This window comes from Protopterus annectens, chromosome 1.part0, assembly GCF_019279795.1.
Source record: "Protopterus annectens isolate FY-2018-M chromosome 1.part0, PAN1.0, whole genome shotgun sequence".
Classification (NCBI taxonomy): Eukaryota; Metazoa; Chordata; order Ceratodontiformes; family Protopteridae; genus Protopterus; species Protopterus annectens.
Window position 1 is genome coordinate 1,223,227,967 of NC_056725.1, and position 16,589 is coordinate 1,223,244,555.

The 16,589-nt window shown below is 39.7% G+C and overlaps 1 protein-coding gene across 2 annotated transcripts in view; it reads right to left on the minus strand.

Annotated features, from left to right (window-relative positions):
• Positions 1-8,652: 8,652 nt before the first annotated feature.
• Positions 8,653-16,589, minus strand: part of UFL1 (UFM1 specific ligase 1) — a 911,566-nt gene continuing 903,629 nt past the window's right edge. For both annotated transcript variants that reach the window (XM_044065765.1, XM_044065759.1), the window contains exon 19: positions 8,653-8,939. In XM_044065765.1, the coding sequence (XP_043921700.1) occupies positions 8,727-8,939 (213 nt within the window). In that variant the 3' untranslated portion in view covers positions 8,653-8,726. The remainder of the gene's footprint in view (positions 8,940-16,589) is intronic.

Sequence of the window (16,589 nt, forward strand, 5' to 3'; positions counted from 1 at the left end):
CATGCAACCACAGACGTGGCAAGCTTGTCTTTTGAGCTATGTGTCTCAATACTGTACATCTTTGACACTAAGTAAAATACTGTTCATGATAATGACATGGTCAGAAATTACTACTACATGTGTGTATGCTAGATGCATGCTAAATCCTGGCTTGTCCTAAGAAGCATGAAATCTGGCAACCTAGGACCCCTAAGCCACTTATGTATAACCTACTGAACTGCTCTGCACAGATCATGGGGCTGTAATATCACCTAAAGTTTCTACAAAAAACACCTGTTTCTGGCCAAACTGACCACTATACTGGGTGCTTTCCACAAGGGGAAAGGCATTAGATTGTGTGAGATATATCCTAAAATCTTCACACATCAAGTAACATTCAAACACAGTGCTTTGCACTTGGAAGACAGAAACAAACCAGATAATTTTTAGAGCATGGCTATTGCATTTGTACAAATAAGCAAAGTGTGGGTTTGGTTGGTAACTGGACTACAATAAACTATAAATATAATAAACCATGTAAAAGTGACTTCCTTCTTGCTCATATAGCATTTGAATGTTTACTGTGCATGGAGATCAAACTCCAGCAGCCAGATACACATAACAGAACTCCTTGTCAGTATACACATGGCTATCATAAACAAAGGGAGATTAGCAGCTGAGCCACCTGTTTTTGCAATGATCTGAAAACACAAATGTGCCTTACTGGGGTGTATGATTCACCTATGCGACCACCTGCATATATAGAAGTAGCACTTCAAACAGCATGGCACTGGAGACAAACTACAGATGGCTAATGATTATTTTGGGAAATTATGCATAGCTTAAAATAAAACACAATGAACAAAACATACTGTTCTTGTATGAGCAGCCCTAGCAGAAGTCTTCGGCCCCATGTCCTGTGGTCTAATGCCAAGTGGAGACATTTTATGCCACAGAACATGATGCTGTATGAAGTACAGACAACTGGCTGATATAACAAAGGTTAGGGATATATTGGATGAATATTCCAGGATTAGTGAGCAGTTTTTAGGATCTACAGATTTAAAAGTCTTGGCATTCTTGGACCTTACAGAATGGAAATAACTGCATGCACAGCCACAGCGCACACGCATAAGAACTGGTTACATACATCTGCTTTTTATGCTCGTATTACACATGCAGAATGCTGCAATAAATGCCAGTCATCTGCAGTTTGCTTGAGGGTGTACCTATCAGCAATACATACTGTAAACTCCAGTGTCTTGCAGTATTACCAACATGATCCAAGTTCATAGTAATATATATTCTAATGCTGCAAACAAAAGAATGGATTTATTTTTATTTCCTTAAAAGTCTATGATGCTGTCAGTCTCCCTCAGGCACTTCTTAATGTGATCACAGTTATTTGTTCCACATTTTTATTACACCTTCCCATAAGTATCAAAGAGAAACGTGCACTGAATTACTTGAATATTTAATGAATATACCACTTACGTCAACATGGAAACAAAATAATTTCCTCTTTGAAGGGGTGTGCATTTCTATTTTTCGAACTGTCAGACCAAAAGCTTTAAAGAATTGGTTAGAACATTCGTACTGTTATTTAACCAGAATTGTTTTATAAAAAAAGATATCATACATTCTACACTATTTTAACCACTATGTAGTATTTGTATGCACTATTAAGAATACATTTAATTTCATTATGCAAGTCTTTTGCATCCAGGTTTAACTAAACTGAGTTGAACAGGCTCAGACAATGACCTGTTACATTTTCTATACGATTTAAATTACTTTGATTAGACTTTTTTCAGTATGTGTTTTGTTAATTAGGCTGTCGAGCAAACTTAAGGCCAATTTTCAGCGGAGGCTCAGGAGTACTGTCTGGTAAAGTGGCTTAGTTTCTTCAATTGCTCTGCCTTTACTGCCCAGGTTTCTGAACCATACAGTAGTACTGGTCGCACCAGTGTTTTGTACACCTTACTTTTCAGCTTCTTTGGCATTCTTCTATCATACAATGACCCTGATACTCTGTGCCAGTTGGCTGCAGCACCTCTGATTCTAGCTTTCAACTTCTCATTCAGACTTCCTTTCTCCTCAACCAACCCTCTCAGATACTTAAAGCTGTTAACCTGTTTCATTATTTTCCCTTCTACTTCATTTTTCAACTCGGTGGTGCGGCGGTTAGCGTTGTCTCCTCACAGCAAGAGGTTCTCCGGTTCGATTCTTAGCTGGGGTGCCTTCTATACATGCTGCATGTCATCCCTACGGTCACATGGGTTTCCTCCCACATTCCAAAGACATGCAGAAGGTGGACTGGACACTCTAAACTGGCTGTAGGTGACAGTGTGTGCATGGGTGAGTGGTATAAATGAATTACTGCGGCAGGTCTAGCCACCAGGAGCTGTAAACCTTGGCTTGAGATGATTGTCACTGCAGAAGTGACACCCCGACCCTATGTGCAAAATGAGAAAAAGGGATTGAGGATGGATGGATGGATGAATGGATGGAATTCAATGTTCACCTTCTCCTAATTTCCACCATTTGCTGCCATTACAAACATCTTTTCTGTGCTCAGTTTCATTGCATGTACTTTCTGTTTTGCACTCTATTCCCCTACCCTTTGCTGACATTCTTGCTCAGAGTTTGACTGTAATGCCACATCATCTGCATACAGCAACTTGGTGGATCTGTCTCCTCAGACCTGTTTGCTAATGCAGTCTATCATCAGTATGAAGAGCAATGGGCTCAGAGCAGAACCCTGATGAACACCCACTCCCACTGTGAACCCCTCTGTGAGTAAAAGCCCTTTCCCTGAGGTAGCATATCTGTTAGAATCTGAGAGAGAAAAAAAGGGTCTGGTTTCTAGGAGGAAGAAGGATTCCCGCTTTCAGAGGAAGGGAAGCCCACTGCCATTGGTAGCCCTTTTGAACTATTGTTAGTACCCAAAAGTCTATTATTTGTTTTCAGATGCACAGGGAAACAGAAAGATTAACTGCTAGTCTGGTGGGTGGAAAGGGTGGGGAGGAGGACAGGCGATGCACAGGTGGTCGTGCACTCTTTTTTTTGAAAGGAAGACTACTGAAGTCCATCGTCTTTCTTTATCAAGTTTCCTTGCCACTTATTTTTGTTTCTTTGTTTTCCAGAGTTTGTTTGCTTGCTTTGACAGCCTTTCTGAAGATATGGTACTTAGGGACTGGGGAAATAAAAAGCTGTGTCACTCCTTCTATTAAGTTACGCGTTCCTCTCATCTTTTAAGGACCTCTGTTCACGAACTGCCAAATACAAATTCTTTTATTCTAATGGGGTATTCAAAACCTGAGATTTAACATCCTCTTGAAAATTCTGGAGCCTGACCCAGACACAGCGTCGCATTACAGATCCCATGACAGCAGACCTTAATGCAGTGTTAAATGCATCATAACAGCATTTTTATTGAATATTGAGAAGGCAGAGAAATCCAGGTTTGACTGGGAAGTTTAATTGTTTGAAGCAGGAAGACTTAGAATGAGCTGCTGCATATCAGAGAAAACAGAGGGCAAGTAGTTGGCCAGATTTGTCTGGTAGATCAATGCTCTAAAAGCAAGAGTAGAAGAATATACTTTCTTCCCAGGTTTCTCAAATATACCACTGTTTTTCCTCACTGCGGATAGGATTACAATAGATAGGATTACAACAGAGCAAGAGCTTAGAACCTCTCTCTTGCCCTTGTCTGTAGAAATTAAAGTAGGATCAGCTAAGGGATTCCTACAAAGGTTCTTATGGGAATCAGGTAGTCTACACAGCCTATCAGGTTTCTTAGGTGCAGAAGGCTGAGAAGCTAGACAACACAAGTTGAATTAAAGGAATCTTTTCTTAAGTATTGGAGGTATCACCAGGGGTATGGCGCAGTCCAGATACAAGAAGTTATAGTACCTTTTCCCAGAAATCTCCTTTTCCTCCAATTTAAATAATTCTTTTATTTCAGTAATTGTATCTGAAAATGAAATTTCTTTAAATGTCGAATCAGAAAATATTTGCTCTGACACAAATTTATATGGGATGGGATAAAATAGTTGTGAGTTGTAATGCATATCTTCCTTCTCAGTATCAGTAAGCACCTCCTCTTCAGAAAATAAGGGAGACCTTTTGCAACTGGAATGAGAAAGCACCACAGCTGAAGACTGAAGAGACATGAAAGCGCTGAAGAGACCCTTGGCAACATTGTACCTGTCCTCTTGTGAACCCTTCAAACTGATTTGAGTTGTGGGTGGAAGAAGATGTTTAGTTTTTCTTTTTTTTTGTCTTTTTCTTGGGGGTCTCGAGCCAAACAGTTTTCAAACACTATGACATTGGGACCTCCATGAGAAAGCCTGCAGCCTCTTCTCTTACCAAAACTCTCCATTCTCTCCTTCAAATAGAATGACGCAGTATTTTCCATTCTGGGCTGATACCTGACGTCTTGTCTGACTAATGACTTCCCTACAAAGAATTACCATTGGGGCTGGAAGATCATAGTGACAGACCGAGGGCTTTGAGACTAGCAAAGCAGGTACATCACTCTCAGATTGGGTTAAAATAGTGAATGACCGCATACCTTATAAACCTCTTTAGTGGTTTTTTCTTTTCTTCTTCAGCTGAAGGGGGATGCCCAAAGAAGATGACTCAGTAGTCATGGAAGTTCAAACCAATACTTTCAAACACCTGTTCTCTAAAACAAAAAGTCAACTAAGCCTACTATGAATTGTTATGGTAAAGGCCAAGCAGCTGTCCCAAGACCATACATCATGACTTTCTTCAAGGCAGAAAACACAGGTCATGTGGGAGTCCTTCTACAGGATGTACCTGATATATGCACATTTACGCACTTCCCCTTTCTGCCAGACATAAGCTTGAATTACACTAAACGTTTCAGTAAAAATAGAAAGGAAGGTACCCAACCAGGTACCTGTCTCTCCATAAAACTTTAGTTGCAAGCTGACAACTGACAGTGACAACAATAAAGAGACGAGAAGGCTGACTAAACACTTCAATGGCAAGAAAGTTCTAAAATTTGGCACCCATATGTCTTATTTATACCAGCAAGCTTTTGTGCTTAAGCTGATGTATGACGCATGAGAAAAGTGCCTAAAACGTTAGTACACTGGCTGGATGTCCAATATACTTGGTGCATTAACAGTTTAAAACGTCAAACACATACAAACAAATTGCAGAACTTCCCACTGAAGCACCAAACTGATCTGCAATTCACCACCACCTTAACTGCCACCACATATAAAAAAGGGTAACGTCATCCAACAGTGATCAGGTAGCAACCATGAGTAACCAATTTGCTGTTAAGACATTCACTTACTGTTAGGTTATTCTTAACATGGCAATTCAGCCAGCAAGTCGAAGTATTTATGCGTAGAGTAATAAACTATTGAAATAAGTACAAGAAGTCTATTAATTTAGGACTGTGCTACACTGCATTATTTGAGTGATCTTTTTAACCATGCAGTGTGATTTCTTAAAGGAAAAACAGCTGTACAAGTTTTCCTTTTTACGACAGAGGTACGTGCACTACTGCAATTGTGATACAAGTTCCCTTTCTCATATCAGCTGTGTTTACTCCTCCTTTCTTATCCAACTTTTCCAAGTAATAGCTGAATAACTGACAGTCAGCTGTCTGGCAAGTCCTGTGGAGCTGATGCAGGTATGACCTGTTTTATAAACAGTAACACCGCAGTAAGCAATGATGTTCCGTGTCTATTATCCAAAATGCATTTTCTTTTGTTTGTATCAAAGAACTGAGTTGTACTGGATCTTGACTCGAGTCAGGACTAAAATAATTCAGTATAAGTTTTAGAAATCTCAGGAAAAAATAATACACAGAATAACCAAATGTATCATATTTACTACCTGGTGGGTAGTTGAAAATGAAATAATTCTACAACACTGAGAACATGCCAGGCAGTTGAAAATTAAAAAAAAAATGTTATGAGTGAATGGGTTTATTATCCATCAGTTCCTCCAGACAAGCACTGACAGCTATAATCAATGGACCAAGTTTTGAAAGAGTTAATTGACTCAAAGCAGCCACATGGCATCAGCATACATGTTAATAAGACTGAGTAGCTTTCAGTCACTTGTATCCCTTACACTGCTTTGTTGCTTGCAATATGCCAGCAACGCCTGCAATACCACATTCTCAGCTGGAACCTCTTCCTCCTTGGGATAAGGACCTGCTTAGAGAAAGGTATCACACTCAGGGAAGGGCTGTACATGTTCTCAACAGCTGACAGAACTTTACCTGTCTCCTAGAAGTCCATCCCCAGACAGAATGACCCCTTGAAAAGGTATGTCTAGAATGTCCTGGTGGGGATTCACATGCAAGCACACACCTGCTGCTGTGTCATAGCCACTGTTATCAGTGCAATAACAAGCAAAACAACAGCACATTGCTTCTCCAGTTTAGGATATATATCTGATGGTCTCTGACGTGAACTGTGGTTTATAAACATTTGCTCAACAACTGCAGTTCTGAAAAGGGCTGTGCTAAGTGGGGGACTACTGTTTACATTAGTTTCAGTCATACAGGGAATAATGTCTTCTGTGTGAGGGTGTGAAGGGCTTTATCAGCATTACAAATAATACATTTTTGTTACATTAACTGTAGTTTCAGTGAATTTTCACTGCTGTAAGTTCACTAAATGTAATGTCTATTAGTCAAACATGATAAATATCATGGAAGGTAACCAATTTGGTTAGAGATTTGACAAAGCCTATCACAAAAATGACTGAAACTTAAATAAATTAAGCAATTAAGAGACGGTCTAAGAGAACCACAGAGGCAGAAGGGAAAAAAACTTTTACCAAGTCTTTCAGGGCTTTACTGAAGAGATTCCAATAGAATAAGACTTAGGATGCTTCAACAGAAAATTAGACCACTCTGGCGGATGACCAAAATGACTACTCTTATCTCTGGAGTTGAGTTCCAGAGACTGGATGCATCCGGGCTGTAAAATGATGAAGCAGAAACCCAATTTTGGGGGAGGGGTAAAACAAGTCTCCTTTTTCTTCTTAACTAGAAAGGAATTCAAAATGTTTCTTAAATTAATTAAGGATAATGAAGGGATTTAGACTCCACAGGCCTTGATGCAAGGTTTCTCAAAAGAAGGAGTCATCATCCACAAACAGCTATCAGAAGAGCAAGTCTAATTATACTCACTTGTTTCAGGAAAGAAGAATAAGCAACTAACTCACGCAAAACAGCCATGCACCCCTTTTGTATAGCAGAGCAGCAGCAGTTGTGCACATGAGAATGGGCCGAGGGATACTAGCTTAAAATAATGGATATATCACAGGTAGAGGAGAAGAAGATGAGTGTGAAAGGCTTATGATAGACGCTTTCTGCAGTCATTAGACAATACATCTGAACAGTGCTTTCACTGGTTTGGTCATCTGCAACCAGGTGCTAAACAGACTGCAAAACAACAGTACTGCAGTGGGAGCAACTGAAGATCTACTTGGTGAAATAGAAAATGTTGGAGGCACTTAATCAATGCCAAGTTAACATCAAATCTGTAGCTTAATGAACTGCAGCAGGAACTCCACTTGCTCAGTATAAAACTACTTAGTCCCATGCTCTATAGAAAAAGGGAGGGAGTTGCTCACTCTGAAGGTGTGAGTGAGTGTGTGTGTGAATGTGTTGTGGGGCAGTACCTCATAAGCTACATTCAGGGTCAATGAACATAAAGATATCAGTCCTTTTCAGGAAGGGAAGATTATCACCTCTAAGGGTTTGGAGGATGTAACCGGTCATTGAATAATTAGTGGAAGGTGGAGGCTTTCAATAATTTTATTAATTAACACATTTTAACTGGATTACCAAATGAATCGAGGCCCCTTTTCACTGGGAGCAATATCTGGTCAAGTCACTTTTTCAGAATCAAACACCAGGCAAAAGAAGACTAAAGGAATTGAGCTCAGGTCGACAGAATGAAGCTCGTTAGCAGCTCACACTCCTAATCCTCTGTGCAACTTGGCCTCTCACTTCCTTACCTTAATCCTTTGCGGCTTCTCTCTGGCTTCATGAAATGGGCCCTTCAGCTAGCCCCTGCACTACAGTCCATCTCTTCCAGCTTGTGAGAACTGAGGTAAGCCTGCCACTTCTGTTGGAGATACCTCCAAGCAGCAGTGTTAAACTGCTTGCGCTTTCATCATCTCACGTTATCACTGTCTGGGCACAGTCAGAAGAAGCGACCCTTATGGTGGTCTTGATTGGTAACAAGACAGCTAGTACACTAAGAAGGTCTAGGTTTCTATGCAATGGGCAATAATGCATGCTAGGATGATATCTGAATTGCATAACTGGGTAGAATGAAGACATGCATGTCCCAAGTACGGCAGCATGAGATCAGAAAATCAGATCCAGCTGTTGAGACAGCGCAAAAAAAAAAAAGAATCAAACAATGAGCTCATAACAGCACCTGTCAAAGCAGGATCTACTGGCCATCACCAGCAGCCACATGCCGGACTTCTTTCATTTTCAATAAAATGAAAATAAACCTTCAGACTTTACCTGGAAATTAACCAATACTTTCTGGTTAGTATGTCTTATGGAAACTAGATTGTTCGGTCTGGCTAGGAAGGATACATATTTTAGGAACTAAAATTTAAAAGACATTAGACAAGCAACTCAAGGCAGGCATCTGAACATTAAAAAATTATACTTTTTATTTTCATGAAATATGGCCATGTCAAATGGCTGACTTTAAAGTACATGATCACTCTTCCGTTAAGGAGGTTTTCCTGGAGCGGAAGACCAAGTCTTTAACAGCAGGTGTTAACTCTAGCATCTCTTTTCGGGCAACTTCTGCTTCAGCATCTTCAGTTTGCTTGTTATCTGTGCTTTCATCTTCTTGGCCAGACCTCTTATTCTCTCCCACAAGCTTCTTTACGACTAGTCCCTGATATTTTATTAACAAACTGTACTGATCCTAAAAAAAAATACATTTGTTATTTAAACTGCGAGATATTTTTTGTTAATTCATTATACACATTTTTCCTGCATGCCTGGCATTACTAGTAATGCACAAACTGATACATACATTCTTGCCAAATATATGTAAAATCAGCAGGGCTCTGTGTAGCTGAACTTCACAAACTGCACAAATTTTGAAAAATTAGACTAAAAACACACATTAGCCCATCAGCTCACTAACAGTGTGCTTAAACAGTCAAATGTAAACAAATCACCAAATTCTGTATTTGTTTCCAAAAACAACTTCTGTAAGAAAACCTTCCAATTGAATCTCCCCAGGCCCAAACACACACCACCACACTTGCTTCCTGCTGGTGTTACGCTGTTGCGCTGTAAATCTCTTGATTATTTTCATTTTCTTTCATTTTGTTGATTGGCGGATGTCACTCAGGTGAAAACTACTATAAAGGAATTCAGCTACAACACTATGAAATCTCACAATGCACGGCATAAGGTAGTAGAAGCATACAAGCTCCCATGGTGGAGCTCTGGAGAAGGGATTTGTGAATGATTTCTGGTCTGAACAAAAGCTAGAAAGCCTAAGTTTGGATTAGAACAAATGACTCAAGAAGAAAAGGTTGCTGAAACTAGTGAATTTAGGAGCTTTTTGAGAAACTGTTACAGTGCTAACAAGAAAATGAATGCCATTTCAGAAGACGCCCAGGTGACTAAGCAGAAAAATACACCTAAACAAACAGAACCTTATCGACAAGCAGACAAAGCCCATTATGGTTTCACTGCTAGATGGTGATCATTCAAAAACAGGAAGACTAAGAAGCACAGCCAGTGAAAGCTAGAAAACGAAGAAGGAAGTTAGGAAGGGCAAAGCAGGAAACATGCACCACTGCTAAACAGGGTGTCAAAAAAGGGCAGGAGAGTTTCGAAAGCAAGATCCAGGGTGCAGAAGAGGATAGAAAATGAAATAATGAGCAGCTATACATTACAGGGATCACAAGAGAGTCGGAATAAGGACAGACCCAGAATGTTGGCTGACAGGACTTTAAGCAATCAGGAGAGTGATCAAAAAACGAACACAGTCTGAAGATATTAATGGAAGGACTCTAATACATGTCTGACAAATATTTAATGGGAGGATTCTAATACATGGTTGACAAACATTGCATTACCAGATGTTTACCATTTAATGCTCTCACCACAGAGGTGTTTCATGTAATGCTCGAACAGCTAGACACTCACGAGAGTGATCCAGTTACCGCAGCCCTACCCATCATCTACGACAAAGAAAACCCTAGCATAAGACAGCCATAGTTACTACTGCCCAAAAATGGCTACCACTGTGCTTGTGTTTTTTCTTCTGAAGGTGCAGGGTATAGATGACACTGAACAGGCAGTCTGTGGTAAGATCTGGAAATGTTCTCAGCAAAAACAAGGGCATTAGGCCAATAGTGCTTTTGGTTCTAACATGGATGCCAAATACATGGAAATCTTACAAAAGTCTGGAATAATATGAACCTCAGAACTGGAGGGTACAAATGATAGAAATTTAAAATTAACAAAGTGCAACAGCTCTGCAATGGTTTAATTTCTCCCAAGTCTTTTGGGTTTCTAATACCATGGTGGGAATTGACCTCATTCCCAAATCAAAGTATGATTAAAGTTCATGAAATTAGTATTGTTTCAATCTTGGATGTTAGCCAGAAGTGCACTTTACAACACCTGCAATGTGCCCAGAAATGACTCCTCCTAAAATTCATATGGAGTTACATGTATCTGTAACATATCTAAGTATGACTGTAAATTCTTTTTATAAGACCCATTGCTGCTACTACTATTGGAACTGTCTGGGTACCCTTCTACCACAATACCCTTGTTTCTGCCTGTAAATCCTGGTATTTTATGACTTTGTGTCTCTCTGTACTGTAAGATGCTGTAGTCACTGGGTGTAGCAATTTCAATGATCTCTCCAACAGTATGTAATCAGAGATGAATAAAGACAGTGATAGTCTTTTAAAACAGACTGCTTAGATCTTGTCAGAAATGTTGCACTCAGAACAGTAAGCTAAGAGTAAAAAACTTAAAGTTATATATTTACAATTACACCAGCTCTAGATGGTAGGTCCAGCCACAAAAACTGCAGTTGTCAGGCATTACGCATGTCAGCATTTATAACTTTCCCAAGTTATTAAATCTCTACATTTTGCTAATAGAGCTGTATTTATGTATGGACTACCTTTTCCACATCTGTGCAAAGCAAGCAAAAGTAATCAGTAGCCAGTCCAAAGTGCAAGCCATTAAACAACTACTTTATGAGCCATGAGTACGCAACAGCGAAGCTGCTCATATATGCTAGTCCACATTTGTGATCACACAGGGATGAAACTAAACAGGAAGCAGGTCTGGGATGGAAGAGTGGAAACAAGTGAAAGGAGAGCACAAGCAATTCAAACTGAGGAAAATTGTAGAGTTTCTGGCATGACTGCAATGCTAATAGCCAGGAGCACAACGAAAATCCTTTCTTTATAGGTGCACACATTGGGAACAGAACAGAAAACAGAAGAGTATCCAGAGTCACAGAAGGAGATTATGAGTCGAAACACATAACAGAAAAGCTAAATCACATGTTCCACTTTACCCTAGTACCCTCTGGATCCTAGCTAGCTTGTTGAATGTACACTGCCATTTAAACAAAGGAGATACACCAAAGGCTGGTTGCTCACATACTCTTATCAACGCCATCCTGCTCCTTCTGAAACCATCACCACAGTGACAAGTCATTTTCTGAACAGCAGCAAATGCAGGCATCTATACTAGGATCCTAATAAGTCCTGAGTGGTGGACAATGAGGCAGTAAGTAGGCCACTGAAATTCTAGACGTTGCAGTTGTGGTAGAATGGATGGAAATGTTTATGGGCCACCTTGCCACTGATGCACCATGCCTTTCCTTTGACATACTTCTCAAAGAAATGCAACACAGGCAGTGAAATCTCTTGCAGGGGCTTCTAAATGACATCCATTGCACATGAGATGACATTTGAAGGAGGGATGTAGGCAAAGACTAACAAATAATGAGCATGCATGGAAATGCTTTCATACACACTGAACATGGCTGACAGATGTCATGACTACAACTGATGCTACAGTATTTGTGCAAGGTGGAAGTTGCATCTGTTCACAGCTGACCTCTGGAAATGGCTGCTTACAGACTTCATGACTGTCACCTTGTAGTCACTGATGATGTAGCATTGTACCTGATGTATCCTGCACTCCTCTCCAAGAAGGCCAGTGCAAGATGCCATAGGCAGCCTAAAATCTGTGAGACAGCAGTGCCATGAACAAGGATACAACTGCCCACATTACGCTTGATACAGAATGTCCATTCCACCACATACACCAGTGGTGTACTAAGGTCCTGAACAACAGGATGTGTGGGCAGGGCCAAGACAACCCTGTCATGTTCTATAAGCTCACAAATCCTATATAATGAGATGCCCTATCTGCTGAGAGATCTGGCCATAATAGCTTTAACAGTAGCTACTGATATACATTCATAGGCATCACTTTGACTTAAAAGAACATACATTTGTCTGTGATACAGCTCCTTATCTAAAATAACTATACCTCTCCACCCTTGTCAGCGGGTCTAATTTCTATGGAAGTTAATTCTCTCAGTTCTTTCAGTGCATAATACTCTTCTTTAGACATACTGTGGTAGAGTTTATGTTCATCTTCATTATCAAAACTATCCCTGATCTGTTTATCACAGATCTTCACAAAGGTATCAATACTAGCATTGCTGGGTGGAACAAACACACTGGGTCTTTTAAAAATCGATCGAGTAGTAGTTGCATCATTAAAAAACACACGCAATGTCAATGTCCTGGCAAATAGCCTTAAATCTTTAAGAACATCAGTTATTTGCACTTTTCTAGCCGGTACAAAGCTGAGCCCTTTGCTCAATAACGGTCTTTGAGCATCAGTCAATTCATACGTTGAAGTGTTAAAAATCAAACCTGTTTGGATCTTTTGCCTCCTCTGTTCCAGTCCTCCGTACTTTGCATTCTCCTTGTTTTTTTGGTTTCTCATTCGACTCCTGGATGGAGTTATGGATAGAATAGCATTTCTGATCTTCGATCTACTAATAACTAATATGATATCAGAGCCACTCTTTGAATACTTCTCAGTTGAACATCCAGTGGTACCAATTGTATATGGTTTGCCAAAAGTTCATAAATGTCTTAGTACTCCACCCATGTGACCTATAGTCTCTGGCAGAGGCTGGGCTACGGAACCCCTATCCATTTTTGTCGAAAATAACTTTCATCACATATTAGAAGAGTGTGAGACTGTTCTAAGGGACAATAAAACTTTTTTAGAGCTATTACAAATGAAATGGAAACCTGACTATTCTGAATGTTACTTTGTTACTATGGACAGTGTATCCCTGTTCACGGTCATACAGAATCAATGGGGTATTGATAGTATTAGTGAACTATTGCATAGCAAGGGGGTTCAGGTTGATAAAATACACTTGATTTGTAGCCTACTGGACATTATTTTAAGTAACAATGTTTTTATGTTCAATGATGAATATTACATTCAAAAGGTTGGTGTGGCGATGGACACAGCCTGTGGCAACAGCTACTCCAACCTTTCACTGGTGCAATGGGAAACAGAGTTTATACTCTCTAATATGACCTATGCCAACTCTGTCTTGTGGTATACTAGATTTGTGGATGATATTTTTTTATCATGGCAAGGAACTGAGACAAGATTAAGAGAGTTTATCCACTATCTCAATACGACCACTGATTTTCTGAGATTCACATACAGCTATAGTTTACAACAGGTGGAATTCATTCAATACTGTTAAAACTAGTTTGTATAGGAAACCAGTTAGAAAGAATAACCTATTGCACAACAGAAGTATGCACCCAAACCATTGCAAACATAATATAATAAAAGGACAGGTGGTCAGGTTGATGAGATTAAATAATGATGATGCAGAGCTGAATTCAACTCTAGAGTCCCTTAAACTGGATTTTATAGAAAGGGGTTATAAAAGTAAAGCTATAGACAGGCGCATTAAAGAGGCATGGAAAGATCGACATGGTAGGTGTAAACCATACTTTACCAACAATGCAACAGTATGCGACCCACATGTAGGTAGTGTTGTTGAGAGTAGTGAGATGCTACGACAGATCACTAATGAGAGTAGTAATGATTTCAGAATTACTCTTGACATATGCTAGTAATATAAATATGATCTGCAATGTCATTAATAAGAACTGGAATGTACTCTCTACATTGGATGGGTTGAAGGAGATAGTAGGAGACAAACCTAAGTTTAGCTTTTGAAATAATAAGACCCTAAAGAACCATCTTTGTTATAAATCTAGTTTAAATAGGACTACTCTTAGATCAGCTAGAGTAGGTACATATACATGCAGGAGTTGTACTGCCTCTGCATATATACACACAGGTACTACCTTTGTACGCCCTAAGCTAGGCTTCAGAATAGAGCCCTCTCAGTATGCTGACTATAAAACAGTCAATATAATATATCTGAGTTATTGTGTCAAATGTTTTTCATATTATATTGGCATGACTAATCGACAGTTCAAAGACAGGATACTTGAACATATGAGGGATATAAGAAATAAAAAGGAAAGCAGTGCCTTGGCTATGCCCATCAAGAAGGAAGATAGTGAGCCTGTTTAAGGTTCTGGTCTTGGAAATACTTATAGTCAGAAAAAGGGGAGGAGATATGAGGAATATTACTGAGGCGGCTGAACAAAAATGGATTATATTACTGCGCACTGATAAAGCGCCTGGTTTGAATAATATGGTCTCCATTAAACCTTTCCTGAAAGCAAGACAGTTGAGATACTAGTTTTTAGTTTATGTATGCTGTGATGTTTTTAAAAATGTTAAGTATGGCTTTAAATAATTTAATTGTTTTTAATTGAAATAATTAATGTTAATTGGAATACTATTTAATGTGGTTGTTTTAAGTCATTTTTATCTAAGTCTGATGAAGAGGTGAACCCTTGAAAGCGCTTACTTACAATAAATTGGACATTCTGCTGTTACATCCAGTGCGACAGTGTTTTTTCTCATTTGCTTCTTTTTGCTCTGGTTGCTTTATCGTTTGAGGCTATATTCTTTGTTTATATTCTTTATGGCAAGTACTTTGCTTGTGTGTCAGGGTGTTCTGTGCGACTGTTCACAGTGTGCCCCTGTTTTGTCTGCTATACATTACTGTCTGTTCTGCCTGCTCAGCCAGTGCCTCACATAGTTGCCAAGGGATGCTGTCTCACCAACTGCATTGGTTTTGCTTATGTATTTTATGACCTTTTTTCTGTATGCCTGCCAAATGTCTAACTATGTACTGGGTTATATTACTGTTTTACAGTGTCTGCAGCTACTTTTCATGCTGCTTATGACCTAGGGTTGCAACCAGTAGAGTAGCTAGGGCAGAATGAAGGGGGCAACTGACCTTGGTGCAAAGTGTTAAGAAGCACAATCAACCATCTAATTGCAATCACTCAAGTACATACCAGCTTTTAAAACCTATTAATGCATTTGCGATCAAACCTGTGCTCTGTAGCTCTCCATATGTGGTCTAAACTGCAGCACGTATGGACTACATTTGGAGCAAATGGTTTGCTACAATTTAAAAGAAAAAAAAAAACATATTTTTTTTCCTTTAAAACCCGAAGGCTGTAGTGATCCTTTTGTGGTTTAAACTGTAGCAACTCCTTACTACATTTGTAGCAAGCCATTTGGTGCAATTTCAAAGAAAAAAAATATTTAATGTTCTCACCTGAAATCTGAGTGTTGTAGCACACCGTGTGGAATATAAACTGTAGCAACTGCTTGGTGTGTACGAAGTGCTACAGTTTAAAAGAAAAAAAAGATTTCTTTCATTCTTTTTTTTTTCAGCTAAAGGCTGAGGAAGGAGGGTCAGGGACAGGGAACAGAAACGGAACCAGATTGGCTGCTCTACTTCAGGAACCCGAGGTACCTGATAGTGGACTTTTTTCTTTTTTTTAATTGCCCCTCAGCTGAGAAGGGGCAGAGGTAGGATGCAGAAACAGGACCTGGTTGACTGGCTGGCTCTTGCATATTAGACATGCCAGCCATGACATCGCAGACCTTTTTTGTTTGCTTGTTTTTTCTCTTCCAATGAAGAGCTTGGGCAGGATGACAGGGGCGCGTATCGGGCTACCTGCTTGACTTCTGTATTTCAAAAGCACCAGCCACCAGATCACAGACATCTTTCTTTCTTTCTTTTGTTCCTTCTTTCTTTTTTATGTTTGCTTTTTAAATGAAGAGCTGTTGAGGTGAATCAGCCCTAGGTGCTAAAAAGGCCAGCTCTTCCTCTGGATGCGACTGTGCTCTACTGGGTATACTTACTGTTATGGGGTCTGCAGCTACTTTTCACACCGCTTGTGACCAATGAATGACACCGGTAGTGTAGCTATGGTCGGGAGAAGAAGGCAACTGCCCCAGGTGCAAAGTGTTATGCAGCAAAATCATCCATCTGATCTCGTTTGCTCTTTAGTGCATATCAGTTTTTAAAAACTGGTATTGCATATGCTGTCAGACCTATGTGCTTGTAGCACTCTGTGTGTGGTGTAAACTC